This window comes from Arabidopsis lyrata, assembly GCF_000004255.2.
Source record: "Arabidopsis lyrata subsp. lyrata unplaced genomic scaffold ARALYscaffold_1, whole genome shotgun sequence".
Classification (NCBI taxonomy): Eukaryota; Viridiplantae; Streptophyta; class Magnoliopsida; order Brassicales; family Brassicaceae; genus Arabidopsis; species Arabidopsis lyrata.
Window position 1 is genome coordinate 26,481,784 of NW_003302555.1, and position 26,679 is coordinate 26,508,462.

Below are 26,679 nucleotides of genomic sequence, written 5' to 3' on the forward strand. Positions count from 1 at the left end.
GAGAGAAAGAGACAAAACGATGAAGAAATATGAGGAACAAAGAGAGATCTATATAAAGAGAGCAAATCGTGGGAGAATCAATGTTATGTTTCTTAATCTTGTTGTTGTTGCGGTGCTTGAGTATTTATCAAGTTATCAGTTTCCATTTCCTATTTGTTGTAGTTTCTATAGATTGGCGATGAGAGAAAATTATGGAAAATATTGGAATTAGAGAATTTCCATTTTGTGTCGGTTCATTAATTACTTGATATATCTGATTGACAGAAAAAAAGGAAATACTTGAGAGAGCCGCTGGAAAATATATCAAGTAACAATTAGGGTTTTATGTTTACCCTAATTTTATCATTAACAAAACGTTTCTTATCTCATGTGGTTGAGTATTTTTTTTTATTTCTTCAATTTTTTGTTTTTGTTTTTTTGGTTTCTAATTGGTTCTTCTTCCAATAAGTCAACTAAAAAACAAAAGAATAATTAACAGAATTGTAAAACCTAACAAAACGTACGTTTAATAACCTACAACAATTAAGGAGGGGTTATTGGTTCATGGATTTATATGGAATTAGAAATCCAAACAAAAATCATTTGTTATTCAATCATTGATTTTAAAATCCTAATTAAATTCATGTGTTATTGGTTCTATGATTTATAAATACTAGTTAAAATCATATGTTATTCGTTTAATCATTTGTTTTTGGATTTGAGAATCCAAATTATGTTTTAAATGGAATTGAATGGGAAAAATAGAAGGATTCAAATCCATGGGTAAACACATGTTATTTCAAAATCCATATATCTTGATTTCATAATTAATAGAAATTTTCAAATTCTATATAAATTTACAAATTAATAAACCAATAACACCCCCTTAGAGTATTGGAATCACCACGATCGCGACCAATTAGGGTTACACAAGACATCTTAGGATCATAATTTGAAGCGTCAGAAATTTAATCTCGATGAGCAATGCGAAGAGAATTCGTCGTCAACGGGATTACGCAAGGAACGAGTAGTTATGATTTGATTTGATTTTTTGAATCTTCCGGAATTTGGATTTGATAACTTTATCTATGTTTTTAAGAAAAAAGATTACGATTTTGACTTGACGAAAGTAGTACTTTAACCAAATTTAACCGATGGAGATCAAAGTTAATTAACAAGCACAATGATGATAAGGTTTTATAAAAATCATCTACTAGTTCAGTTTGTCTCTACACGAATTTTCTCTCTTGGAGGCTTTGCGCCCGAAAATTTCTTAGTCACTTTCTTCCTCATCCTGCAAAACAGAAGAAGACATCAACTGTTCCAATTTATTCTCTCCGACTATGAAAACCAAAAACTGAAGGATATATATAGAGCACGGCATAACTGAAGCTTATTAATTTAATTAATCTGTTTTAGTATTATGTAATTGGCCTCTTTTATGAACCGCCGGAGAAAAAAGAGGGACCTTTTAATCTTCAATTCAAGGATAGAAGAAAGAAACAGAGAGAATTAGGGTTACGTACCCTGGCATATCTGTATTAGTTAAGAGTTATGGATCCGCAGGTGGTGGTCGATAAGAAATCTGAGGAGCCTGATCTGAAGCGTCAGAAGCTGGACGAGGTCGATGAGAAATGCGAAGAGATGTCGTCGTACAGCGATTCTACGTGTAGTTTCGATTCGGAAGATGAACGATTGGTCAAAGAAGAACTCAACAGAAGCGGGGTATGTTGTTGTAATCATCCACCAATCTCTCCTACGCTTCTCTCATGAATGTGATTGTTGTCTGTAGGATTACGACTTTGACACCACGAAGCAAAGACGCTTTGTAATGCGCTATCCTGTTAACTTCGAGGATAGCGATGTTGTTGATGAACCGGACACCGACGGAGATTTGGTCCACCGATTATCCAAGATTGCTCTTCAGAAACACAATGAGTATAACTTGACAAATCTTGAATTAGTGAGAGCTGTCAAGGCTAATCGCCATTATGGCGCGGGATTCATTTTCTACATCACCTTCGAGGCCAAGGATAATGATTCTCACATTATTATACCTTTTCAAGCTACCGTTCGCTACCTTCCACTGCAGGTAACCGTCTACCGTGTCAACCCTAAACCATAATTAGATTGGTAAGCTCTCAAACTTTTGTTGGACTCAATCTCCCATTCTCTTCTCTTTACACTTCTATCTAGTCGCCGTTATATCAATGTCATCCTTCCTCTATATATCTTCCTTAAAGATGCATCGGTTTAGAATCAGGCATATACAGTACTATGTATAAGTTGTTATTGATCTGTGTTTTGGGGTTAAACTTGCTTCTGTATGTGTTTAGGACCAAGTAGTGGCGGATGTAACAGGGATGAATGTTATTAGATTGGTAAGCTCTGAAATATTTTTGTATCCCATTCTGTTCTGTTTACACTTCTATCTATTCTCCATTAATGTCACTGATCCCTTCCTCTATATTTCTTAAAAGATGCAAATTATCTAACATCTCTAGCTAGTATCAGTTTAGAATCATCAGGCTTATACAGTAATCTCACTGATATGTATTTTGGAGTAAAATTTGTGGGAATCTCCCATTCTGTTTACAATTCTAACTAGGAGGAAACCAAGGGAAACATGTCATTGATTATATACCTCTCATTTTGGTTTAGTTTTTTAAGTATGTAAGATTTGTTAGGTCCTCTGTTTCAGCAAGTCATCTACTTGACTCATACCTGTTAATCTGGTATCTTGCAGGAGTGTCGGTGCATCTGATCTTTTGGAATCGGGTTGTTCCTTAGTATAATGATATTCTACTCAACTTTATATTATCTGCAAACTTCTTTACTGTTACTGGGATAAACTTATGCATCTTTTACTCTTGTACCATTAAGTTGTGTGTATCTTTAACTTCTATTGCGACAAGTTGTTTACTTTAAAAAAAAAAGATTTTTGGTAGCTTGTATCTTTTATTGGTTATACCTAGCGAGAAATGTCATTCTGTTGGACACAACATGGTTATACTATCATAGCTTATTTGCTTCCTCATCTTTTTTTCTTCGTTTTTGATTTGTCTTCCTTGTATTGGTCTTTTTCTTCGTTGTCTCATATGGTTTTACGGCTCTACTCTTTCGGGTTCTTCCCACCTTTGAAATCGTCCAGCATTAACAACTGACATTGCGAATGAACTGGAAACCAAAGTAGATTTGGTCCATCGATTGTCCACCTAAACCATGATTGTTCGATATAGGTAAGGTCTGAAAATTTTGTGGGAATCTTCCTGAGTAGTGAGTGGCCATAAATGTAGGAGCAAAGACATGAAAACGTTACTGATCATCTCTATCTCTCATGTTGGTTATAGTATCATCAAGTATTGATATGTGTTTATTTACTTGTGTTGATCATTATTTACTAGAGTTTTCTGCAAAACAACCCTCTAAGTAAATTTCTTTTGCAAATTTACCCTCCAAAGTCCGAATTATACAAGTCAACCCCACAATTTCAAAAGTTACTCGCAATACAGCCTTCCTGTGTAGCGATGACGTGACACTCGATAACTCCGTTTGAAAGCATAAAGGGTTTTGTGCAAAAATACCTTCTATGTAATTTTTTTTGCAAGACAAATCTCCATGTCAAATAAATGTAGGTCAAACCACAATCTCAAAAGTCACCCGTAATATAGCTTTTCCAGTTTTTGTACGAATCACCATTTTGTAAATCTAATGCAAAAAAATCGTAATTGTTTTTTTCATTTGACTAATTTTACAATAATGCTAAATGATTCCAACGATATGCATTATTATGGATGAAAGCCGTTAATGTTTCAAAAGTATATAAGCTTTGATTAATCATCATCATCGTTAGTATCTGGCCAATGTTGCTTCACATGGAACGCTTAAATGACAAAAGAAAATCAAAATCGCGAGGAGAAATAGTTGACTTGTCTTATAAAAAAATGTCAATTTAATTTCACCAACTAACTAATTCTCCACAGACCACAGCTGCCCAAAAAGCCGACCTTTAAGGATCCCTCCACTACTTCGTTCTTCCTCTTCCCCGAACTTTTCATGATTCTTCTGCAATTCAACTTTCCTTTGTTCTGATCTCTTAAACCCAAATCATTGCTTGATGAAACAAGTTCGTTGTCTTTAGTTGCTGAATTGATACACTTCCACGTCTCCTAGTATAAACCCACCAAAAAAAGATCAAACCTTTGCTTTTTCTCTGTTTCATTTTCTTGATTCTCTACAAATTTTTACGCAAGTTTCGATCTTTTGTCTCTGGGTCGTGATATTTTGAGCTGATTTAGCTAAAACAGAGACGAAAAAACAATGGGGAATTGCTTAGCCAAGAAATATGGAGTGGTGATGAAACCACAACAAAATGGTGAAAGATCAGCTGAGATCGAGAACAGAGGAAGGAGTAACCACCAATATCCGCCGGAGAAACCCACTGGAACGAATCAACCACCGCCGTGGCGGAATCCGGCGAAACACAGTGCTGCTGCAGCTATACTCGAGAAGCCGTACGAAGACGTGAAACTGTTCTACACGCTGAGCAAAGAATTGGGTCGAGGCCAGTTTGGAGTAACGTATCTGTGCACAGAGAAGTCGACGAGGAAGAGATTCGCTTGCAAGTCGATTTCGAAGAAGAAACTTGTGACGAAAGCTGATAAAGAAGATATGAGGAGAGAGATTCAGATTATGCAGCATTTGAGTGGACAACCTAACATTGTTGAGTTTAAAGGAGCTTATGAAGATGAGAAAGCTGTGAATTTGGTAATGGAGCTTTGTGCTGGTGGTGAATTGTTTGATAGGATTTTAGCAAAAGGACATTACAGTGAGAGAGCAGCTGCTTCTGTTTGTAGACAGATTGTTAATGTTGTCAACATTTGTCATTTCATGGGTGTGATGCATAGGGATTTAAAGCCTGAGAATTTCTTGTTATCTAGCAAAGATGAGAAGGCTCTTATCAAAGCCACTGATTTCGGATTATCGGTCTTTATCGAAGAAGGTATATTACATCTTTTGTTTTGAATTGGTTATATGTCTTTGGAACTGATTTTTGTTGATTCATTTGTGATGGGTTTATTTTGTAGGGAGAGTGTATAAAGATATAGTTGGGAGTGCATATTATGTTGCTCCTGAAGTTTTGAAGCGTAGATACGGTAAAGAAATCGATATATGGAGTGCTGGAATTATACTATACATTCTACTTAGCGGTGTGCCTCCGTTTTGGGCTGGTAAATGCGATGATATTATCGGTTATTTCCATTCATATACATTTGAGAAGAATGTAGTTGCTGATGTGTATGAGTATGTTTTGTTGGTTTTGCGAATTTAGAAACGGAGAAAGGGATATTTGATGCTATATTGGAAGGTGAAATAGACTTTGAATCCCAACCTTGGCCTTCAATTTCCAATAGTGCTAAAGATTTGGTACGTAGAATGTTAACACAAGATCCGAAAAGACGGATTTCTGCTGCTGAAGTTCTTCGTAAGTAAACGATCTTTTCAGGGATTTTCCTTTGTTGGTTATGGTAACTTCTTGTATACTTACTCGAATGTTGACAATGTGGTTGGTTTTTTTTTTACATTTTGAAGAGCATCCATGGCTAAGAGAAGGTGGAGAAGCATCAGATAAGCCTATTGATAGTGCTGTTCTCTCAAGGATGAAGCAATTTAGAGCGATGAATAAACTAAAGAAACTTGCTTTAAAGGTTAGATCAAGGATTCTACACCTTGTTGCTACATGCGATAGTCCTTTCTGCTTCTTACTGATAAATTTTGTAACAGGTCATTGCGGAGAACATTGACACGGAAGAAATACAAGGCTTAAAGGCGATGTTTGCTAATATAGACACAGACAATAGTGGTACAATCACATATGAAGAACTGAAAGAAGGATTAGCCAAACTGGGATCAAAACTCACTGAAGCTGAAGTGAAACAGCTCATGGATGCTGTAAGTTTTGGTCAAGAAAAGATCTTTACATTTACTTTTACCCACATTGAAAGTTAAAAAACTCATATTCGGGTTTTTGTGATTCAGGCTGATGTTGATGGAAACGGGTCAATTGATTACATTGAGTTTATTACTGCAACAATGCATAGACATAGGCTTGAAAGTAATGAAAACCTTTACAGAGCCTTCCAACATTTTGATAAAGATGGGAGTGGGTAAGTGATCCTTCTTTTGATATGAATCATTTTGTAAAGTAAATAGATTTGTAAGCATGATTGATGAGACTTTTACTCGAAATAGATACATTACGATAGACGAGCTAGAGGCTGCTTTGAAGGAATATGGAATGGGAGATGATGCTACAATCAAAGAGATTTTGTCTGATGTCGACGCCGATAACGTAAAGCCAAAAGAAAAAGCTCTTCTCCCTTATAACGTTTTTTTGTTTTCTTTCTCTAACCTCAAATTTCTCTTTCCTGTTACAGGACGGTAGAATCAACTATGAAGAGTTTTGTGCTATGATGAGAAGTGGAAATCCACAACAACCAAGACTATTCTAACACATTGTATTTGTGTCTTCTATGTATGAATCTAATCCAAAAAGACAAGAGTTGTATTATTATTGTTGTTCAGGCAAAATTTCAGGTTGAAAGAAAAAAAAGATTGTTTTCATTTCTTCCAAGGTTTTGTTTTGTTACTGTTAAACTGATTATCTCATTTGGTTTGAAGGACCATTACCAGTATATAACCAAGGAAGATAGCACACTGTAAGTAGATTACAAGTAGCGGATCACATAACTGGATGTATATAAAATTATACTGATTTTTTTCTCAGTTCAATCTTTTCTTCGAGGATCAGATTTGCTCATACATATGTCACAACTCACAAGTGTTAACAAATCTAGTGATCAGTCATGAGACTTGAGGTCCATTTCTACTTGATGAATGGTCCACTGCATATTTTCCAGTTTCTGCAAAACATGAAAGCTCTCATCATAATTTGTGTTATTGCATTCCCACAAGTCGATTCAAATTTAGAAGGTGATATGACGTAAGTAATGGCTTGCTTATACCTTTACAATGTCATGGTACTGTCTGGCAATTGTATCAAAATGTGGATCCACTCCTTGATATTCTCTAAGCCGTGTAACCTGTGCGTCATTTCGCAGGTTCGATTAATTATTTGGGAGTAAAACGCCAATGAAGACGGAAAAAAGGGGTTTAGAGCTAAGCAATGTAAGAGAGGATAAAGACACAAACCGCTTTGTTGTATGCAGCTGAAGCTTCCTCGGTAGCCTCGACTAGATAATTCCTAAAAATACAATAATAAGGCTAGGAGGTGAGAGATGGGGTCATGGGTTCGTCAAATACATGGCAAAAAACATGTCTGGAAAATAGATTCCCGCACCTGATGTTGTGCAGAGCTGATATGGAGTCAGGGGTGTATGTCTCAAGGAGGAGAACATTTTCCAGAACCCTTCACAAGCAGAGAAAAATAAGATGTTCTACTACAATAGCCCGTAATTTGGATCCTAAACAGTAAAAGATGAGATTATACCTTAATTTTGCATTCATGGTCTCACACCTTTTACACAACCAAGTCTTCTGCATCTCATTCTGTAACAATACAATATAGAGTAAGATAAATGTGAATAGGCAGCAATTAAATCAATTGGGAAACACTGAAACCCTTACATATTTGTGTTGATGTTCTAACTTTAGATCTTTCACAAGCTTAATAAGCACCCCGAGTATTTGTTCCAGGACCTTGTTCAGAAAAAAATGTACAGTCATCAGAACTTACTAGCACTAGGGAGTACAAGGATAATTCACAGGCAGTAGCTTTAATAATACAATATGAGTTTTCTTTTCACCTACATTGTAATATTCAGCAAACTTCCTGTCAGCCGAGTAGAGGTCCTCTCGTAGAGCTGCTTCATCTCTTTCAATCTCCTCAATTATAAACTTAACCCTGGAAATGCAAGAAAACATTGTCATTGATCGGTGCTAGAGAGCATAAGAGGATGGCTAAGTGTGGGAAAGTCATCTGCTCCTTCAAGACTTTTGGATAAACATTACAGAGAAGCAGAATACCTATCACCAACACAACTTTTTCTGTATGGTTATGATCCCTTCATCTAAAAAAGGCTTTCAGTTGCATTTCTTGGCTTATAGCTACCATATGTTTACATGTATATCACATTATCTAGATATATATCCCTATAAGGGCCAGTTGCCATCAGTCTTCACTAAAACCATAACGTTATCAAGTTTTTCTTTCAGATGTCTTTAGGCATACTTAAACCATAGCGATAAAGCTAACCTTTCTGGGAGCCTAGCACTTGAATTTCGATTTCCTGTGGATGAATCTGTCATTTAATGTAGAGAATAAGAAAATTATGGTCATTATCGGCACATAACTTAACATTAAGTCCAAGTATCACATTAGACACAAATGAATTAGGGTAAGGAACTAAGGACCTCTTTCTCAGTCTGCTAGTAATGAAGATCTTACCAGTGTCATCAACAATGGCATCAGCCAACTTATCACATTTGTCCTTCAATCGACCTTCTATCTCACGGGCAAGAAACATTTGGTAGTCAGCCATGTCCTAAACAAAGTATTCAAAAGAAAAACTTAGATACCCAAAGATATCCATAACCCAATCTTTCATAAGAATTGGTGCAAAAATATTTCGCAATCAGCAGATGAAGGCACAACGTAGTTATGAAGACACCAATACTAGGCACAGTATGATCTCACATTACCATGGAAATAGTATTTTGGAGCTGAACATAGGATAAGTAAGCAGGTGTTATTCCAAGAAATCGATTCGGCACACCACCAACTACGTCAGTATCAATAGTACTAAGACTAATCCCACCAGCAACACTATTTGCAGAGCTATTCACATAGTTCACAGAGTTAGAAGTGGAGCTAATCGTAAAACTCGTGCTTGCACTATCAAGAGAACTTCTTGATAGTATACTCCACTTTTCAATTTCTTCCTCATGAATTTCACCATCATCTGAAATAAGAGGTAGCCTCAGTTTCTGAGCCGCCTCAGCAACCACCAACCTATGCTCTAGAGTCTCATAAACCTAAAAAAAATCAACAATTTTGCTCATAAATGAGTCTAGAGATAACAGAAACTCCAGAAAAAAAATCAAGTTTATAGATTAGAAACCTGAGGAGAATTCTTCAAGCCAAGTTGAGGGTATAGACCTTGAACATCCCGAATTCCACCATGGTTAGCCACTGAAATAGCTTGCTGATATTCTTCTACCATAGCTACAGCTTCACAATAAATAGCCTACCAATTGTAAAAACTAAAAAAAGTGAGTCCTTAGATTGAATCAAACCCTAATTTGAACTAATCAGCTTCAACTTCAACAAGTGAATGAAGAAAATCCTGAAATTGAAATAAACCCTACAAATGGAAGAAGAGAGAAAGTGTTACCATAGCTTCCAAATAGCGAAGTCTCTCCCGAGACATCTCCTCTCTCGCCTGCAATGTCGATACAATAACTTTTGAGTCTCTGAAGAGAATTAGGGGATTGGGGATACAAAATCTGAACAGAGAGAGAGAGAGAGAGAGAGATTACGAGTTGGAGATCGGAGTAGGCAGATTTGGTAACAAGAGATCCATCGGGAGCCAAACAGTGACGCTCTAACTGATCGATCAATTGGTTGACATCCGCCGGCAGATTCTGAGCCGCGCCTTGAAGTGCCTTCACCATTGATAAATACGGCGGCGATCGATAGATACCTCAATGTGACGTTTCCGGCGAGAGATCTGCTTCGATCTACCTTTGCCGCGACTGTTGATTCAAAAATATATTCTCAGCCGCTCCAATGCAAAGTCTCACTTAATTTAACTTCTCTTAAAAATTTGAGAAAATCGTTTTTTTTTTTTTTTAACACAGAACTGCATATATTAATGAATGGACGGTACATAACAGAGTTGAACATATTTGAAATACATACAGGAACAGAGGAATGAAAGTTAAAATTGGACAAACACCATCGTTGATTCCCCGCAAGTCTATCAGCTAGTTGATTTGAAGATCGGGGAACCCAACTATATTCAACAGCTTCAAATCTTCTTTCCCAACTTTTAATTTCGTGGATCCAATTGCATTGAGTTTCTTGTCAATAAATTGACTAAACTCTGATTGTCTCCTTCCATTTGAGAAAATCGTTATAGAAGCAAAATAAGGAAATGAGTGTTTTGTTCAAAAGAAAATAAAACATGAGTTTGAGATTCCCAAGTATGCACCGATTCAACAACCCAAGAGACTAGACATATATTATGAACTAATGAACCATTTAACACAACAATGAGACAGAGGATAATAAACAGTGTAATGACAAAAACCATTTAACACAATGATGGATAATAAAACCTTGTCTTATCATTTACATGGACATATGCAGTGTAATGACCATCTCCCATTTCCATAGTGATTGCTAATTGCATAGAGCATTTAGCGAGAAGTTGTCTGATCATTCTTGTATGAGATGTAGCTTGATATATCAAAATCCTACTACAAAAAGTAACCTAAAATTTGTTAAATGTTACATACAATGCCATTGGTCTTTAGTATTTTTTCAAAATAAATTCATTAAGGTATGATACCAATCACAAAATTATTCTAATTAAATTAAAAAATTGTTAAAATCTTTTAAAGGAAAAGGATAATTGCATTCTCTCCTTTGACAAAAGACTAATAGTATAAAAATTGTTTCTACTGAAATTGTTTCAATCTTTTTCTTCTACCAATAGGACTACTACAATCTTTAAATATGATGTAAGCCTACGATAGCGTACACCATCACGAATTATAATTTACCAATAAATTTTTTTGTATATTTTAAAACTATAACATTCCTACCTTATAGATCAATGAAATTTAATTTACAAGAAAAAAAAACAAGCAAGCATATTTTACAAACAAATAAAATTTCACGGTCCCAACATTATTAATTTTAAGAGGTTTTATTGTATTTTGCTCTCTCGTTTGGCTATCATCACTTTCAAAAGGGTTCTACTCCCCATCAAATAGATTTGTCCAAAGGCATACTACGGCCGCAATAGTAAGAGGTGGCAAATCTTCTTTAGTGTAGGTATCTGGCACTGCTAGGAAAACATTGTAACCTCTTTCTTTCAAAGAAAAGCTTCAAGAACATTGACCATTTTTGTGTCTTCCCCTCGGATGTCCTTTGCAACTACGATCAAATTTGTTCGTTATGCGTCCCTATATTTATAGTATCCCCACTTCCAATTATTATAATTATTCGGCCGACGGTGTACTAGGAATGTCAAATTGGTCTGATGAGTAGGCTAGACCAGTCTAAATTATAATAGTCCGATTATGGTCACATCCAAAATCAAAGCAGTCAATATGGGCTACGGGTAATTGATAGATATCAGAATTTTTGAGGTAAATTCAATTTTTTTTTTTTTTTTTGTCATTCGAAATTAAAGGTAAATTCAATTCTTAAAAGCTCAATAATGTGTGTAAAGATTAAATTTTGAATGGGTAAAGTTTTAGTTTTGGACTGAACTTTTGAGATATTCGGGTATTTTAAAAAACACAGTAGTAAAAGTTTTAGAAATATAAAGAAAATATGGATAAGTTTTACTAATTTGTAAAAATTGAATACCCAAACGAAAACATACAAGAAATACGGATATACAATCTGAATTTTAGACATATTCCCTTATCCATTGGACTAAATTTACAATTACAAACGAGTAAATTATTAAAAAAAAAAAGGTTATGGGATGAAAAATTGCTGGCAGATATGGGACGAGACGGGTTTCCGTCCGTCCCACAGTCGATATGCTTACATTCTCTTATTTCATGTATGAGTACGGGGTTATAAGTGCACAAACGAGATTAAAATTACGGTAATAGGATGATATCACAAATTTTGAGCTAAATTCAATTCTTCAACTCTTACTAATTTGGGTAAAGATTAATTTTTGACAGGTAAAGTTTTTTGTAGACGGAAATTTTGGAAAATTCTGGTATTTTTGAAAACATAGTACTAAAAGTTTTAGAAATATAAAGAAATTATGGATAAGTTCTATTAATTTTGTAAAAATTTGAATATCCAAAAGGAAAATACACATGAAATACGGGTATACCATATGAATCCTAGACCTATTCGCTTACCAGTTGGACTAAATATACAATTATAAACAGATAAATTATTTATTAAAAATGGTTATGAGATGAAAAATTGCTGGAAAATATGGGACATGATGGGTTTTCTGTCTCACAATCGATATGCTTATTTCTCTTATTTTCCAGTATGAGTACGGGTTATAAGTGCATGAATGAGATTGGAATTACGAATAATAGGAAGACATCGGAAATCTTGAGCTAAATTCAATTCTTAAACTCTCATTAATTTGGATAAAGATTAATTTTAGGACGGGTAAATGTTTATTTCAGGACTGAAATTTTGAGAAATTTGGGTATTTATTTCAAAAACCATAGAAATGAAAATTTTAAAAATATAAAGACATTATTGATAATTTCTACTAATTTTGTAAAAATTGAATACCCAAACAAAAAATACATAAAATACGGATATTTCATCTACATCCTAGACCTAATTCCTTACCCGTTGGACTAAATATCCAATCACAATCAAGTAAATTATTTTTAAAAAACGGTTGTGAGATGAAAAAATACTGGCAGATATAAGACGGGACGGGTTTTCCGTCCCACAATCTATATGCCTACTTTTTCTTATTTTGATGTATGAGTATGGTTATAAGTAGAAGAATGAGATTGGAATTACGGGTATTAGGACGATATCTGAATGTTTTAGCTAAATTCAATTCTTAAACTCTCACTAATTTGGGTAACGATTATTTTTGAACGGGTAAAGGTTTATTTCCTAACGAAATTTTGTGAAATTCTGGTATTTAAAAAGATAGTAGGAAGTTTTTTAGAAATACAAAAAAATATGGATAATTTCTACTAATTTTGTAAAAAAATGAATACCCAAACAAACCATATAGGAAATATTAGTATTACATATGAATCCTAAACATATTCCCTTATCTGTTGGACCAAATAGATAATCACAAACAGATAAATTATTTTAAAAGAAGTTGTTATGAGATGAAAAATTGCTGGCAGATATGGGACGAGACGGGTTCTCCGTCCCACAATCGATATGCCTACTTCCTCTCTTTTTTTTTTTTTTTTTAATGTAGTTTTATTTATTGATAACAAGAACAAATTTGATTAATCTTTATGCCTAAACCAAATTGAAACTGAACCGAATACCAAACTGATAAGTTCGGGTTATGAATGCTATACCAAACAAATACCTTTACAAACATAACCCCGCACGAATGTGGTCATCTTTTATACTAAAGCAGCAAAAATAATATTTTTTAAAAAATAATATTTTTTAAAAAATATTTCAATTGGCCCAACTAAAATTAGTTATTTAGAGTTTATTCGATCTTTATAATTTATACATGTCCAATAAAAAAGTACTAAATTAAAAAATGCTTAAATTATGTATAGCATAACACATGTTTAAGATGGATTATATCATTAATTTATAATTATCTATTACATAAAATACATCTTACTTTTTTTATTTACCCTCCGAACTCCAACTATCTTTTAGTACATACACTACTAACATACATCTTTTAGATACATGTTACCTTAGTTTACCATACCATATTTTTCAATTATATCATCTCTCAAATATAATCACAATTACATAGTCATGTCAAATTTGTTTTCCACACAAACACACACAACCTAAAGACATGATTTTTTCAACTCATAAATTTCTATGTTAACATAACCCGGACGTATGTCCGGGTCCGGTCCTAGTTTTTCTTTAAACCTTGAAAAATTGATTCTCATTAAATTATTTAAATTATATTTACCTTTTAATCATGTTCGACTCTGTATTTTTCTAAATTGATATCAAAAGATCAATTTGTCAAGGTTTACATGCTTTAAAATATGATTGACTCATTGACATGTGTCGCGATTATGTTAATTACTAATTTTAGAGCATCAAAGTTTGTATGATAAAATTATATACTATCACCTTTTTTGTATAATTTCCTTTATAGTAAATGTTTACAAAAAATAGTATTTGCAATTATTTTCTTATTAGGATATGTAATTTACTTTATTAAAAAAAGAATAATGCTTTTAATATGTCAAAATCCGATCGATAGATTTGATATGTGTCACGATCACATGAGTTACTAAGTTTGAAAAGCATACTTTATATAATAAGATATTTATTTTGGTAAACTTTGATTTAACCGCTATTGTATCCCTTGATCAATCAGTCGTAAATCACCCACAAACGCATATATTTTCAACCACTAAACCAATCGATAAAAATGCTTAATAGCAATTAAATCTTTAACCGCAATCACAACTGCTATATTTGAACCAGTCCCTTAGTACCTTACCCTATTAGTTTCGATAAAGAAAAGTCGAGATTTATTGAATTAATGGAAAATTCAAATTTTTGTTGCCAAAGTAGGAAGGTTCTTTCTTACCTTTTTTTTGTTTCTTTTTTGAGCAACTTAAGGTTCTTACCGATTATTTGTTTCGTTAAAGAAAAGTCAAGATTTGACCTTTTACCTAATATAAAAAATAGGCCTAGGCTTTCGGTTAACTGTTCGGTTATCGGTTGGATCCATTCGGTTTCAGTTCTTTCGGTTCTTTCGGTTTCAAAATTTAGTATCCATTCGGATATTTTGAAATTTTGGTTCGGTTTCGGTTCGGTTCCGGTTCTTTCGGTTTTAAAATTTAGTATCCATTCGGTTATTTTGCTTAGGATAGTTTCGGATATTTCGGTTATTTTTGAGTATTTTCGGATATTTTTGGATATATTTCGGTTATTTTTGAGTATTTTTTACTATTTTTATATATTTTTCAAGTATTTTTGATTATTTGGTCTATATATAACTAATTATTTTGAAAATATAATTGTATTTCGGATATTTCGGTTACCCAAAATATTTCGGTTCGGTACCAATTCGGTTACGGTTATTTCGGTTATAGAATTTAATATCCATTCGGTTATTTTCAAATTTTCGGTTTAGTTCGGTTTGGGTTTTTTTGCTTTGGTTTCGGTTCAGTTTATTTGCTCAGGCCTAATAAAAACGCTGGGTGCCTGGGCGGAGGAGAGATAATTACGATGACTGGGCCTAATTGAAATATACTAGGCCCGACCCAAACACATTTACTTTGTGGCTTTTAAAAATGGGCCTATTTTTATATTTTATATTTTATTTTTGTTGTTGTTGTTGTAGAAATTGGATCTAAAGAAGAAGAAAGGTGATCCCTAATTTTCTCGATATTGTTCTTCGAAACCATGGCGAATGAATTCGGCTGTAAGATCTCTCGAAATTATTTTGTCTCTTTTCTAAAATACTTGGTTTTTTTTTTTTGTCGTGATTGCTTATCCGTTTCCCTTTTGTGAAACCTCGCAGGCGCTGGGATAGGCGTCTTCTGGAACATGGTGGATTTCCCAATTTCTGATGATGTTGATCGTGATGAGATTTTTGGGAATATCACTTCTTCTCTTTCTAGTAAGCGGTACTTAGGTGATTTGTCAATCTGGGCTTATACTGAGGAGAATACGCCAAATTGTTATGGTGCCGGAATCATCTTCGGCCAAGGTGATATATCTTGTCTAACTAATAAAATGATAATGGACATGCTTTTCTGGGCAATGAACACTCGTGAACCATCAAATTTGATCGTAATCGCAAAAGACATCACAGAAGAATCGGAGCTCATCAGTGTTCTTGGATTCTTGAAATCGAAAAATTTCAATGTTGTCCTTGTAGATGAAGTCGAACCGGATGTGCTTCCTGGTATTGTAAGCTCGGTATGGCCTTTCAGAAGCCTATTATTAGATGGATGAAACCCTATCTTCCGAATCGGATCCGCTTGGTTCGACAATCGACATTATCAATCTCACCTTTTATTATGTATGGTCCTTTGTTTTATGTGGAAAGACTTTGGTTTTGTGTATGAAAACATTGTAGTTTTATCTTTGTTCTTTTTCATTGTGGAAAGACTTTTGGTTTTGTTACATTGATGTTTCATCTTTGTTCTGTTTCTCTCCTTGTCCTAATGCTTTCTTCATCATTACTATTTAGCTCAAACTGTTGCTGACAGTAAGTAACACCCAAACAAAATTTCTTTCTCTTAATTGCGTATTATTTTGCTGGTGTGTGGTTTGTTTAACCTTCTTAGACCAAATGTCTTGCGAGCTTGCTATCACACAAGGTAAGTTTCCCTTTACCAAAGTCAAACATCCACGTAATCTCATGAATAGGATTAGGACATGGCCGAATGAAGTTTATTGCTTTTGGTTTTAGCAGCAGAACAATTTCTCTCACCAGTCAGTCGGAAAACAATATCTCGCATAGGCCTGGGCTTTCGGTTATCCGTTCGGTTATCGGTTGGGTCCATTTGGTTTCGGTTCTAAGATTTAGTTTCCATTCGGATATTTTGAAATTTCGGTTAGGTTTCGGTTCAGTTCCGGTTTTTTCGGTTTTAAAATTTAATATCCATTCGGTTATTTGCATAGGATATTTTCGGATATTTCGGTTATTTGTGAGTATTTTCGGATATTTTGTGATATTTTTTCGGTTATTTTCGAGTATTTCTACTATTTTTATATTATTCAAGTATTTTTGATTATTTGATATATAAATAACTAATTATTTTGAAAATATAATTGTATTTCGGATATTTCGGTTACCCGAAATATTTCGGTTCGGTACCGATTCGGTTACGGTTATTTTTGTTATAAAATTTAGTATCCATTCGGTTATTTTCAAATTTTCGGTTCGGTTTGCTTCGGTGGTTTTGGTTCGGTACATTCGGTTAAAAAAAAGCCCAGGCCTTGTCTCGCAAGTCCCTTTTGATCAAAATGTCTAACTCACAAGTCCGATTTACTACAACAAACAAAGCCCATTTAGTGCATTGTGACGATTGTAAGAGAGATAAATTTAATAATTGGGCCTATTTGAAATCTACCAGGCCCAGCCCAAAAATATAATCTGTTTGGCCTTTTTATAAATGCGAAGTTGCTGCCTATCTAAAGAAAGATAGAACTGGATCTAAGTGAACCCTAATTTTCTCCGACGAAACCATGCCGAGAAAATCCGCCGGTGAGATCTCTCTCTATATCTTCCTAGAATTATTTGTTTTTTTTTCTGAAATCTTTTCTTAATTCCTCGCAGTCGGTGGCACATGCGTCTTCTGGGATGTCGAGTGTTGCCCAATCCCTGGAGGTGTGGATCCTGATTCGATTTGTAAGAAAATCAAATCCGCTGTTGCTAAGAAGGGTAATTGTGGTGGTAAGGTGTCAATCAGGGCTTATAATAAAACTATCCAGGAAAGCGACTCTCTCTGCTATGCCGGAGTCAGACTCGTAAACGAAGGTGAATTCCATTCTTTACTCCTATTTTTCTCTTTGTTACTCATATCTAATAGTATATCGGATCTCCGTTTCGTTTATGTATAATAGAGTCAGGTTCGATAGTGGATAAAATGCAAAAAGACATTCTTTTCTGGGCACTGGAAAATCGTCCGAAACCTAATGCTAAAAACCATGACCGACCAAATTTGGTGGTAATCGCAGAAAGCGTCTCACAAGAATCGGATTTTGGCAGAACGCTTCTTTATTTGAAATTGAGAAATTACAATGTTATCGCAGCACTGCCTAAGGAGGACAATGTCGCATGTCCATATGCAAGCTCGGCATGCCTTTGGACCAGCTTATTTGATTCAGGAAAACCTATCTACCAAAGCGGATCGGCTCACTGAAATGTTGTGATAAGGCTTTGGTTTTGTGTTTCATATTTGTCCTGTTAAACGCTGTTTTTCTGTGAAAAGGCTTTGGCTTTGTGTATCAAAACATTCTTCTTTCTTTGTTTAAATAAAATATGTTAAAGTTTATGGAGAGATAGATTTTTTCCACTAAATTCTCAATGGACATAACATTTTTATTTTTCATTTTACACTAGTCTTACATGCTCACTTGGTTTTTGAGCTACAACTACAAACTTGGTTTTCACTACATCCAACATGGTAAATCAAGCCTCAACAACAGCTTCACCCTCAAGTAAAAGTAAAACCGCCTTTTAAAATTTTGGATATACTGTGACGATTTTATCAAACTCTTTCAAGTTTGGAGACTGCATCAAAGTTTGTTTAAATGAAACAAGAAAGTTCGCCTGCCAAAAACTTGTATATCTCTTGAAACTCCACGCATGTGAAGGTACGCTTATAATTCTAGTTGGCATTCACCAATACCAAGATGTTGTAGGTAGCTGACTATGGACTTCTTGTACATCTTTTCGAGGTGATACCCGAGTTGCTCCCTTGCTTTCCCGAAATGAAGAAAACCTGAGAAACCGAAACTCGTCTGTGTTATCATCTCCTAAGCTCTCTAAAAATGTATTTTCAGGTGCAGATAATAGCAAGTAGTGTACATAGCAAAACTATAATAAAAAAACGGTCATAATCTGTGTCTCACTCACTACATATACTTTTAGGACAAGACTACAGGTCCTGTGACTAAAGAGGATCTCGGGAGAGCTACATGGAGATTTCTGCATACTCTTGCTGCGAAGGTTGAGTTTATGTTTTTCTCAATTTAATTGTAGTTTACATTTCGCTTGAACACTCGTGATTGTCTTTCTTTTCATAGTTGACTCTTAACCATACTTATAATCCACTTATTTTTCTTGAAACATGACGGATGAACAGACTTAGAGGGTTCGTTTGGGTGTTGGCAAACATTTGGGCTTAGGGAGGGTTTAGAGAGAAAGAAAGGATTTTGATTCCATTTGTCATTCTCATACTTCTATTTTATCCTGTTGATGAGACCTCTAGCAGTTTCTTAGTAGATGTTTGTGAATTGGTTACACTTGAGTATCTATTTTGAATCAGATGTTTCTTATTTTCTCATTAGTATCCAGAAAAACCAACAAAGCAGCAAAACAAGGATGTCAAAGATTTGGTACAACTCTTCCTGCCCTACTCTATTATCTTCTAAAATATAGATGGTAGTTTATTAGATGAGGTAGAAATTGGTTTTATAGAACTCGGAAGCTAGAACTTTCAGCTTGAAGCTTCTAAAAATTTATCAAGGCTTAACATTTTAGATCAGTCATTCCCAATAACTTGCAGTCCGAAAGTGTTCTTCCTGTCAAAGCTAATTCTGAATCTTTTTTCTGTAGATGGCGATACTTTCTCGAATGTACCCTAGTAGAGAATGTGCGGATTAGGCCTGGGCATATGGGTAACCCGTTCGGGTTCGGGTTCGGGTTGAATGGGTAATGAATTTATGGTCCATTTGGGTATTCCTATGGTTTCGGTTCCGGTCTGGTTTGGGTATTGTCGGGTCGGATCGGTTTGGGTAATACCCGAAGTTTAAAATCACTTTACATACTCAAATGATCAAATAAAGAGAATAGAACATCAAACATGATATTTAAATACTAAATCCAATCCAAAATAACAAAGATGACTATTTCACTATTAAGTGTTAAGAGTAGATTCTAATTATCTATATACATATATAAACATATGTGTATTGCATATATATATAAGTATATATATAAGTATATAACTATATAAGACTATATATCTAATTATCTATATACATATATAAACTCAAACGTCAAAAGTCACAAAACCTAAAACCTAGGACATACATATAAGTATATAACTATATAAGACTATATATCTAATTATCTATATACAATATATCTAATTATCTATATACATATATAAACATGTGTATTTCTTCGGATTTGTGGGTACCCTAAATGGGTAACGGGTAATCCCCGACCCGACCCGATACCCACGGGTAATCCAATACTCTACCCAATAAGATAATTTTCTAATACCCTAACCCTCCCCAACCCGATTTTTTCGGTCCGGGTATCGGTTCGGGTATCGGGTCCGGGTTTTTTGCCCAGGCCTAGTGCGGATCACTTCAAAGAAACCCGAAGGTAATGTTATTTTGTAGCTCATTCCAACTTACTGTAGTGGATTTTGATCACTCGTTCTCTCAGTTCTGTTTATAATAGATCGAATCCCGCACAAGCTGGAAATCAAGAGGAGTTCTCACAATAGCTTTGCCATGTACACAAACACCGTAAATAGAAGGTAAACTGAAAGAAGAGTAGAGTTAGTGTAGCGAGGTTACTGGGGGGCGTTCTTGCACATCTCAAAGCAGTGGGGCATAGTTATAAAAAGAAAGATAATTGAAATTTATGAGGATCTGAAATGAGGGTAAGAATTGAGAACCTATGATCCATATGTGTGATTCTAAAATTGTTTTGCAGTTTGGGAAAATTGGTGTTTCCTTGCGAGAGAGTGGATACAAGATGGGGCGTTAGAGTGTGAGCAGAAAAGTTGTGATCTCCATAGACTTTTAGACCCATTTTATTATTATTTTCTTTTTTTCCATTTAAAATCATTGATATCATATCAAAATTACAAGGTCAGTATACAGAACTTTCGCTAACATATTTTGAAATCCATTATTTTTCTTCTCCACATTCGATCTTGCTCTGATGTGAAGCATGTGGTGTGGGTAGTGTCTTTTGGCTAAACCTCCAAATTGCACACTGCATAAGAAAACATGATGCTCGGTAATAGTAATGAAATGTCAACATTACGATACCAAAACTTCCGTATCATATTATTTTAATATGTTTTGAATTTGTTTTCCTTTCTATTCGATCCCAAGAATATCTTAATCATTTTGGTAAGGTAGCTATAACAATGATTCCGAAGTCTATAGAAAGAGATACTCTATAAGAAAAAATGGTCCTAAACCCATAAACCCAAAAGAGGGATTTTTCATTAGTTTATCTTTTTAGGGTTTTTGATTTTTTTTTTGTTTTTAGTCTATGGAAAATTTATTTTAGTCGATCCTTATGTGATCATTATATTTGTATGGATTATATCTAATTTACTAAGAATAAAAAAGTATAAATACTTCGAAAAAATATAGGAAATGAAAGTTGTTGATGGAGATATTCGACTGATAATTGATAGTGGTAACTGGTGAATTATTTAACATATATTGTAGTTAAGGTAAATAATTACAAAAAAGTGTCCATTACTTGAAAATTGATTGACGAATTAACGGAAAAAATGGTAAAGACATTAATTACCGTTCTTAAGTAATATAAAACCAACAAAATGTACATTTACAAATATCAAAAGTTCAAATAGATTGAAATAATGGTAATGCATCAGATTCCTTATTTAGTTTTTCTACAATTTTCGGGTTGACTTCGTAAGACCATCTCTAATGGTAAGAACCCATGAGGTTTTTACCAATTTTTTTATTTTAAATTTTGAAAATTTCAAAGCTGAGAAACTCCATTGGAGTTCTTAACAAATTCATTCTCCAATGGTAGGGGTTCTTAAAAAATATTTTTTTGAAAATAAAATGTGGTGTTTAATGTTTGGTGTTTTGAAGTTTTGAAAATAAAGATGTAGAAGAGACAAGATAATTTTGGTGTTTAAGTGTTGATAAACACATTTGTTTGATTGGGACAAAGTAAAGAAATACAAGAGACAAGTGAATCTTTTGTTTGATTGTAACTTATCAGGTAAAGATTTTGGCTTGAGAATTCAATGCGTTTAAATATTGTTTTGCTTGATGGTCTCTCTAGTTACACTCTATGAAAAACTCAATTAAAAGGAGACTATGATCAATAAGGAAGTTGGTAATGTACATAGGAATAAGATTTGTTCTAGAAAGGTTTTAAGTACCCATTCCATGATTTGATGCCTTCAACAAAACTGAGCTTAGCAAGGATAGAGATGACAGAGCTCCTGCCACAAATAGTATTGTATTGAACATGTAAACAAATGTTGTAAGATTGGTTAAACGGATGTACTAAGATTGGTTATTCCTTCATTTTTGCTTTGTTGATTGTCATGCTTTCCTCTGTCCGTCTGTTTCATGTTCATTTTGAAAGAGCACATGGACTAGGTAAAGGAAGTGGAACTAATTGCTTATAGTCTTATAGATTTGTTTCAGACAAGCAAGTAGAGGTACACCAATTCGCTATGAGGAAAAACACCAATAAACTAGAAAAGACGAGAGTTTTCTCAGAAACAGTGTTTTCTTTTTTTTGGAGCCATGAAACCCTTGAGACTTTGTATGAGTCCAATGAAGTGGAAGGTGGGCTCCAAGTGGTAAGACCAATGCCATGGTTGGTGTAGAGAGGAAGAAAATCTGACTCAACCTACATAGCGTAATGGCACACAACTTAAATATTAAACAATACTGTGAAAGAAAATTGAAGAAAACAGTGTTAGATTTTACAAACTTTGTGCCTAGCGAAAATGATTCTAGCTGTTCAACATACTGTTGATACTTCGATTCTCATTTTGTTGAACATCTAGCTGAACATACCTCTTTCTTGTGTGTTTTCGCTTCTTGGTTCATTTTTCTTCTACTAAACGTTGATAGAAGAGAACGTAGGCTGCCGAGGTCTTGATATCTTCTTTGCTGATTTGGTGGACATTGCTATCATTGAACTCATACCATTGATCACCTCCAAGCTGCAAAGTAAGAAAATGAGTCAGAAATTCCCAAGAGACTACACAAATATTATGAACCATTCAACACAAAACGATGAGACATAGGATTGGATAATAAAACAATGTCTTATTTATCCCTTACATGGACATATGCAGTGTAATGACCACCTGTCATGCTTCCACAGTGATTGCTAAATATAGCATGTAGCGATAAGTCTGACCATTCTTGTAGGAGATGTAGCTTGATAGATCAAGATCATCTAGCGGGAAGTCCACATCATCCTCCAGCTTGTTATTCAGTGAAAACCTCTTCAGATGAATTACCAGGATCTCTGGCAACCTCCACAGATCCAACTTTTTAATGGCTTGCCTCTTCTTTTTGCACCCAGGACAATCCCTAAAGAAACGATTCGGAATCATGTCATCTACCAAAGTTCACAGAGAACTAGTACAGAGCAATTCAGGTGCACAAAAAAAGATTTACGAAAATCAAGTGACAAAAAAATGGTTTTGATCAATAGCTCACCACATGTTATCAGGACCAAGAGGCTCCTCCGCCAAGTATGCTTCAAGGCACTTGTCAAGTGAAACAGATTCTTCCTGGGGTCTCTTAGTTCCAAATTTGGAAACCTCAGGTAAGTAGCTCAGAAGACAAGTATCATAAGCGTCTAGCTCTTTTACTGGCCAACGTGCAAGCACATTCACCACCTTGGATTTACTATTTAAAGGCTTTTCTTTCAATATTTCAGATTGTATTGAGTTTCCTCTGTCTTCGGTTAGGTAAAGCCTCAACACAGGGTCTGGAAGAGACTCAGTAGTCTCCTTCGCGTCAGTGGAAGTAGAACCATCGGTAACTGCTTTATCAGTGGCGTCTTCTTCAATCGGATCTTCAAGATTCGCAGTGAAGAATTCAGTAGGCATCTTAAATGAACTAAGCAATTTCAGGTACAGGTTCTCAACATCAGATCCATTCTCAACGTCACAAAGCCTCGAGACCAAGGGGATTCCAAATCCCTTCCACGTTGGGTTTGATTTCCCAAGGATAACCTGCCTGAAACGGTTAGATATTTAGTACCCACCAGACATAAATTCCATTCATGAAACTACTGACAGTAATTAAACTGCTGTACTACTTAAAAAAAAAACAATGGCACGTTAGAGAGATACATTCTATAAAGGCAAGAACTATAGATATTGATTGCTGAGGAAAGTGCATGCAATGAACTTTAAATTCATGTTGTTGCCGACATAAACAAACAGATAATGTCCAAAACCACCGGTCAAAGGGATATTTGCATTGATAACCTTTCTTAGCATTTGAATACTATGCAAACTTACTCTTCCAGCTTCTGATGCGTAAACACAATCAAACGAGAATTGTTTGCATCTTTCTTTAACCGGTACACGACAAGTTTGGCACCATATCCGATTATGGTTAATGAATCAGTCGGCTCCTCTATGAAGCGAATAATTTGATTGTTGTATACCTATACAAGTGAAGGCCAGATGAAAAGAATTTCCATAGCATGTGTTAACAAATACTCCGCGTTAGGACCAAAATAAGAATCATGGCATCAAATATAGCATATACGATATAGAAATATACCTCAGTAACCAGTAAAGTCTCATCCTCTTGTAAAGAGCAGGCCGTGACAAGAGCCTTCTGAAGATCTTCAAATCTTCCAAACTCAGGAACGTTGACAGTCAATAAAGCAGGCAGACTACCCCCATCGGCACTCATGACTATTAGATCCATTGTTCGCATTGAAGTGCATGGCAAAGGTAGTGATAGGTACATGAACGGATCAAACGTAACAGAACCCTTTTTGCAAATAGGACAAACTATTGTTGACTTTAATTGGCCCTTCAACCAGAAATGCACACAAATGTCTTAGTGATCAACATGGTCGGGATATTTTCTTAGCAAATGCACTGAACCAAAGAAGATGAGGATATCCAGGATAGTCAAATGGTTAAAGTGCAAAGAGCATCGTATCAAACGCAAAGCAGTTCTTAAGAAAAGTTGTGTATAGAGAACATTCTAATAACTTGACATAGTTATCAACAGGGAAATATCTTCCTTAAGAACAAAGAATAAATTATGTACAGAACTTCAATCAAGAAGATAAAGTTGCCTGACCAATCTAATAAAAGAAATTTCAAACTTGTCCAAGATCAGAATGAAACATAAAACCTACAACTTATATACCAGAAAATTGCACAGCTTGAACCATCCAATATTTGTCAAGCAGAGTTCAAACTATATTTTCCTAATGTGCAAGCCAAACCGATCCTTAGAGTGATTGTCAACAGAGGTATAGAAACAATTTAGGAACCTAAAGATACTTACTAGGCATAAATCAACGATTATTGAATCATTGAGAGCCACATGATTTCGCCAATATTCATCGGCCACTTCTTCCTCTGGAAGACCATCTCCATCTTTTGCTTCCACATAAGGCTTGGTCTTTATACGATTTAAGTCCTCGTGGAGTCCATCCAGCAAGAAAACTAGAAGTTCCTGCAACCATGTATGAAATACATGAATTGAATCTTCCAATATTTGGTCTTTTATGCTGACTGACAGGGAGAAACATCAGGAAGGCTCACTTAATTCAAATTCTATAAATTGAAGGGTTTTCTCTGACCTGCGAATCATGCTGATTAAAGCCACTAAATTGAGGAGCATATCGATCAAGTTTTGCTTTAAGTATACTTGGGGACACTGCTGATGCACCTGGAGCCCACAAACTCCTTAACAAGTCACCGAAAGCTAAAGCAAGCTCACCCTGCCACAAGAAAATTTGATTGGTGAGGCTAACCAAGAAGAAAGAGAATCTATCTATACAACAAGCAATATATCAGCATACTTTCTTTCCCAATGGGTTGTCAAGATTTATTTCTTTACTGTACTCTCCAAGAAAGAATTCAACAAGCTTTGGTGTGTGAGCTGTTGGGGTCGGATTTCATCCCATAGCACCGAGCCGAACTCCAAACGCCTCAGGGAATTTCTGAAGACACCTCGGTGGAAACTGCCGTTCACCTCGGGTCGAACTGCCATTCACCTCGGGTCGGACTATCATTCACCTCGGGTCAGATTGCCACTCGCCTCGGGTCATCGCATCAATCACCTCGGGGGACACCCATAGTCTGCTCGGGGTCTGTCAGCAGGCTCACGAACCCGAGCCGGCTCCCTTCAAGTGCCCGAGCCGGTTCACTTCGGGAAACCGAGCCGGTTTGTGTCGAGACCCCCGAGCTGGATCTTTCCGTGAACCCGAGCCGCTTTCCTCGGGAGCCTAGGCCACGCCTCTCTTGTCCCCGAGCCGGTTGCATAAGTTCTCCGAGGCGAAGCCTTCATCATCGCCCGAAGCAAAGACTTAGTAAATATTCTTCTCTAAAGGTATCATTTCCAAGCAAGTTATCATTTCCGAAAAAGAAGGATCATTTCCGATAAACTCGGAAATGATAAGGAAGAATCGCGAAGGATCAACTCAAATCAGGAAATCTTCCGAAAACTCCGAAGAATAAGGAAATTGTCCTAAATCCGCGATATTCTGGCCGACTTCAAGATAAATGGAAATCTTCCGAGAATATCGCTGGAGAGGCGGTTCATCATCCCTATATAAAGAGATTCAAGGCTCAAACGAAGGGCAAGAAAGATCGCTCTGGAAATTAAACTACGCAAAGCTCTCACAGCACAAACACTTTTTCTTTTACGATCAAACTCTTGTACGATCAAAATCATCTTTTCATTAATAATATCAAGAACACCATCTTTGGTATCAATCGTTTCTGTTGTTCTTTGAGAATTCACGTTTATCGTATCCCTAAAATAAAACCCTAGACAAATCTTGATTGTGTTAGTTTCGACTTCCACAGTTTGGCGCCGTCTGTGGGGATACTTTAGAATTCTCTTACCCTAAGACGCAGAACTCGATTACTGAAAAGCATGATGAACGAAGACGGTCGTCAGTCGCCACCAGCTGGAGGAGGAATCCCGAACCCTCCGAACCCTCAGAATCCTCAACCCGCCGATCCGACGATCCTAGCGACTCTAGCCGAACTGAAAGATCTGATGGTTAAATTCCAGAAGAAAACTGACGACCAAGAGAAAGCCAACCAAACCTTGGCGCAGCG

General features: G+C 35.5%; 6 protein-coding genes across 7 annotated transcripts; 4 read left to right on the plus strand and 2 right to left on the minus strand.

Moving 5' to 3' along the window:
* Window positions 1-883: 883 nt before the first annotated feature.
* On the plus strand, window positions 884-3,016 carry LOC9330331. The gene is made up of 3 exons (XM_002891542.2): window positions 884-1,704; window positions 1,772-2,360; window positions 2,726-3,016. The coding sequence occupies exons 1-2, from the start codon at window positions 1,534-1,536 to the stop codon at window positions 2,102-2,104; spliced, it is 504 nt and encodes a 167-aa protein (XP_002891588.1). The 5' UTR covers window positions 884-1,533; the 3' UTR covers window positions 2,105-2,360; window positions 2,726-3,016.
* An 857-nt stretch (window positions 3,017-3,873) lies between these two features.
* LOC9330332 (calcium-dependent protein kinase 33) lies at window positions 3,874-6,765 on the plus strand. Its single transcript, XM_002891543.2, has 8 exons — window positions 3,874-4,981; window positions 5,067-5,210; window positions 5,312-5,464; window positions 5,572-5,687; window positions 5,764-5,931; window positions 6,019-6,146; window positions 6,232-6,331; window positions 6,417-6,765. The coding sequence occupies exons 1-8, from the start codon at window positions 4,300-4,302 to the stop codon at window positions 6,489-6,491; spliced, it is 1,566 nt and encodes a 521-aa protein (XP_002891589.1). The 5' UTR covers window positions 3,874-4,299; the 3' UTR covers window positions 6,492-6,765.
* On the minus strand, window positions 6,649-9,838 carry LOC9327652 (AUGMIN subunit 4). The gene is made up of 13 exons (XM_021013107.1): window positions 9,538-9,838; window positions 9,393-9,440; window positions 9,120-9,245; window positions 8,701-9,033; window positions 8,447-8,543; window positions 8,255-8,300; window positions 7,810-7,903; window positions 7,627-7,698; window positions 7,490-7,548; window positions 7,340-7,408; window positions 7,192-7,243; window positions 7,005-7,082; window positions 6,649-6,902 (listed from the first exon to the last, which is right to left on the minus strand). The coding sequence occupies exons 1-13, from the start codon at window positions 9,670-9,672 to the stop codon at window positions 6,840-6,842; spliced, it is 1,272 nt and encodes a 423-aa protein (XP_020868766.1). The 5' UTR covers window positions 9,673-9,838; the 3' UTR covers window positions 6,649-6,839.
* A 5,392-nt stretch (window positions 9,839-15,230) lies between these two features.
* LOC110225425 lies at window positions 15,231-16,104 on the plus strand. The gene is made up of 2 exons (XM_021015165.1): window positions 15,231-15,338; window positions 15,438-16,104. The coding sequence occupies exons 1-2, from the start codon at window positions 15,320-15,322 to the stop codon at window positions 15,872-15,874; spliced, it is 456 nt and encodes a 151-aa protein (XP_020870824.1). The 5' UTR covers window positions 15,231-15,319; the 3' UTR covers window positions 15,875-16,104.
* Window positions 16,105-17,053: 949 nt separating this feature from the next.
* Window positions 17,054-17,928, plus strand: LOC110225480. Of its 2 annotated transcripts, none has more exons than XM_021015321.1 (3): window positions 17,054-17,132; window positions 17,205-17,405; window positions 17,492-17,928. In XM_021015321.1, the coding sequence occupies exons 1-3, from the start codon at window positions 17,114-17,116 to the stop codon at window positions 17,788-17,790; spliced, it is 519 nt and encodes a 172-aa protein (XP_020870980.1). In that variant the 5' UTR covers window positions 17,054-17,113; the 3' UTR covers window positions 17,791-17,928. The 2 variants fall into 2 exon arrangements, with proteins under 2 accessions (XP_020870980.1, XP_020870979.1); XM_021015320.1 differs by having other exon boundaries at window positions 17,081-17,143; window positions 17,198-17,405.
* A 4,059-nt stretch (window positions 17,929-21,987) lies between these two features.
* On the minus strand, window positions 21,988-25,903 carry LOC9327653 (ubiquitin carboxyl-terminal hydrolase 8). Its single transcript, XM_021010540.1, is given in 11 exon segments — window positions 21,988-22,244; window positions 22,415-22,563; window positions 22,685-22,737; window positions 22,740-22,939; window positions 23,069-23,593; window positions 23,881-24,029; window positions 24,149-24,406; window positions 24,893-25,063; window positions 25,191-25,331; window positions 25,413-25,492; window positions 25,771-25,903. Coding segments are annotated over 10 exon segments (1,830 nt in total). The 3' UTR covers window positions 21,988-22,244; window positions 22,415-22,443.
* Window positions 25,904-26,679: the final 776 nt, after the last annotated feature.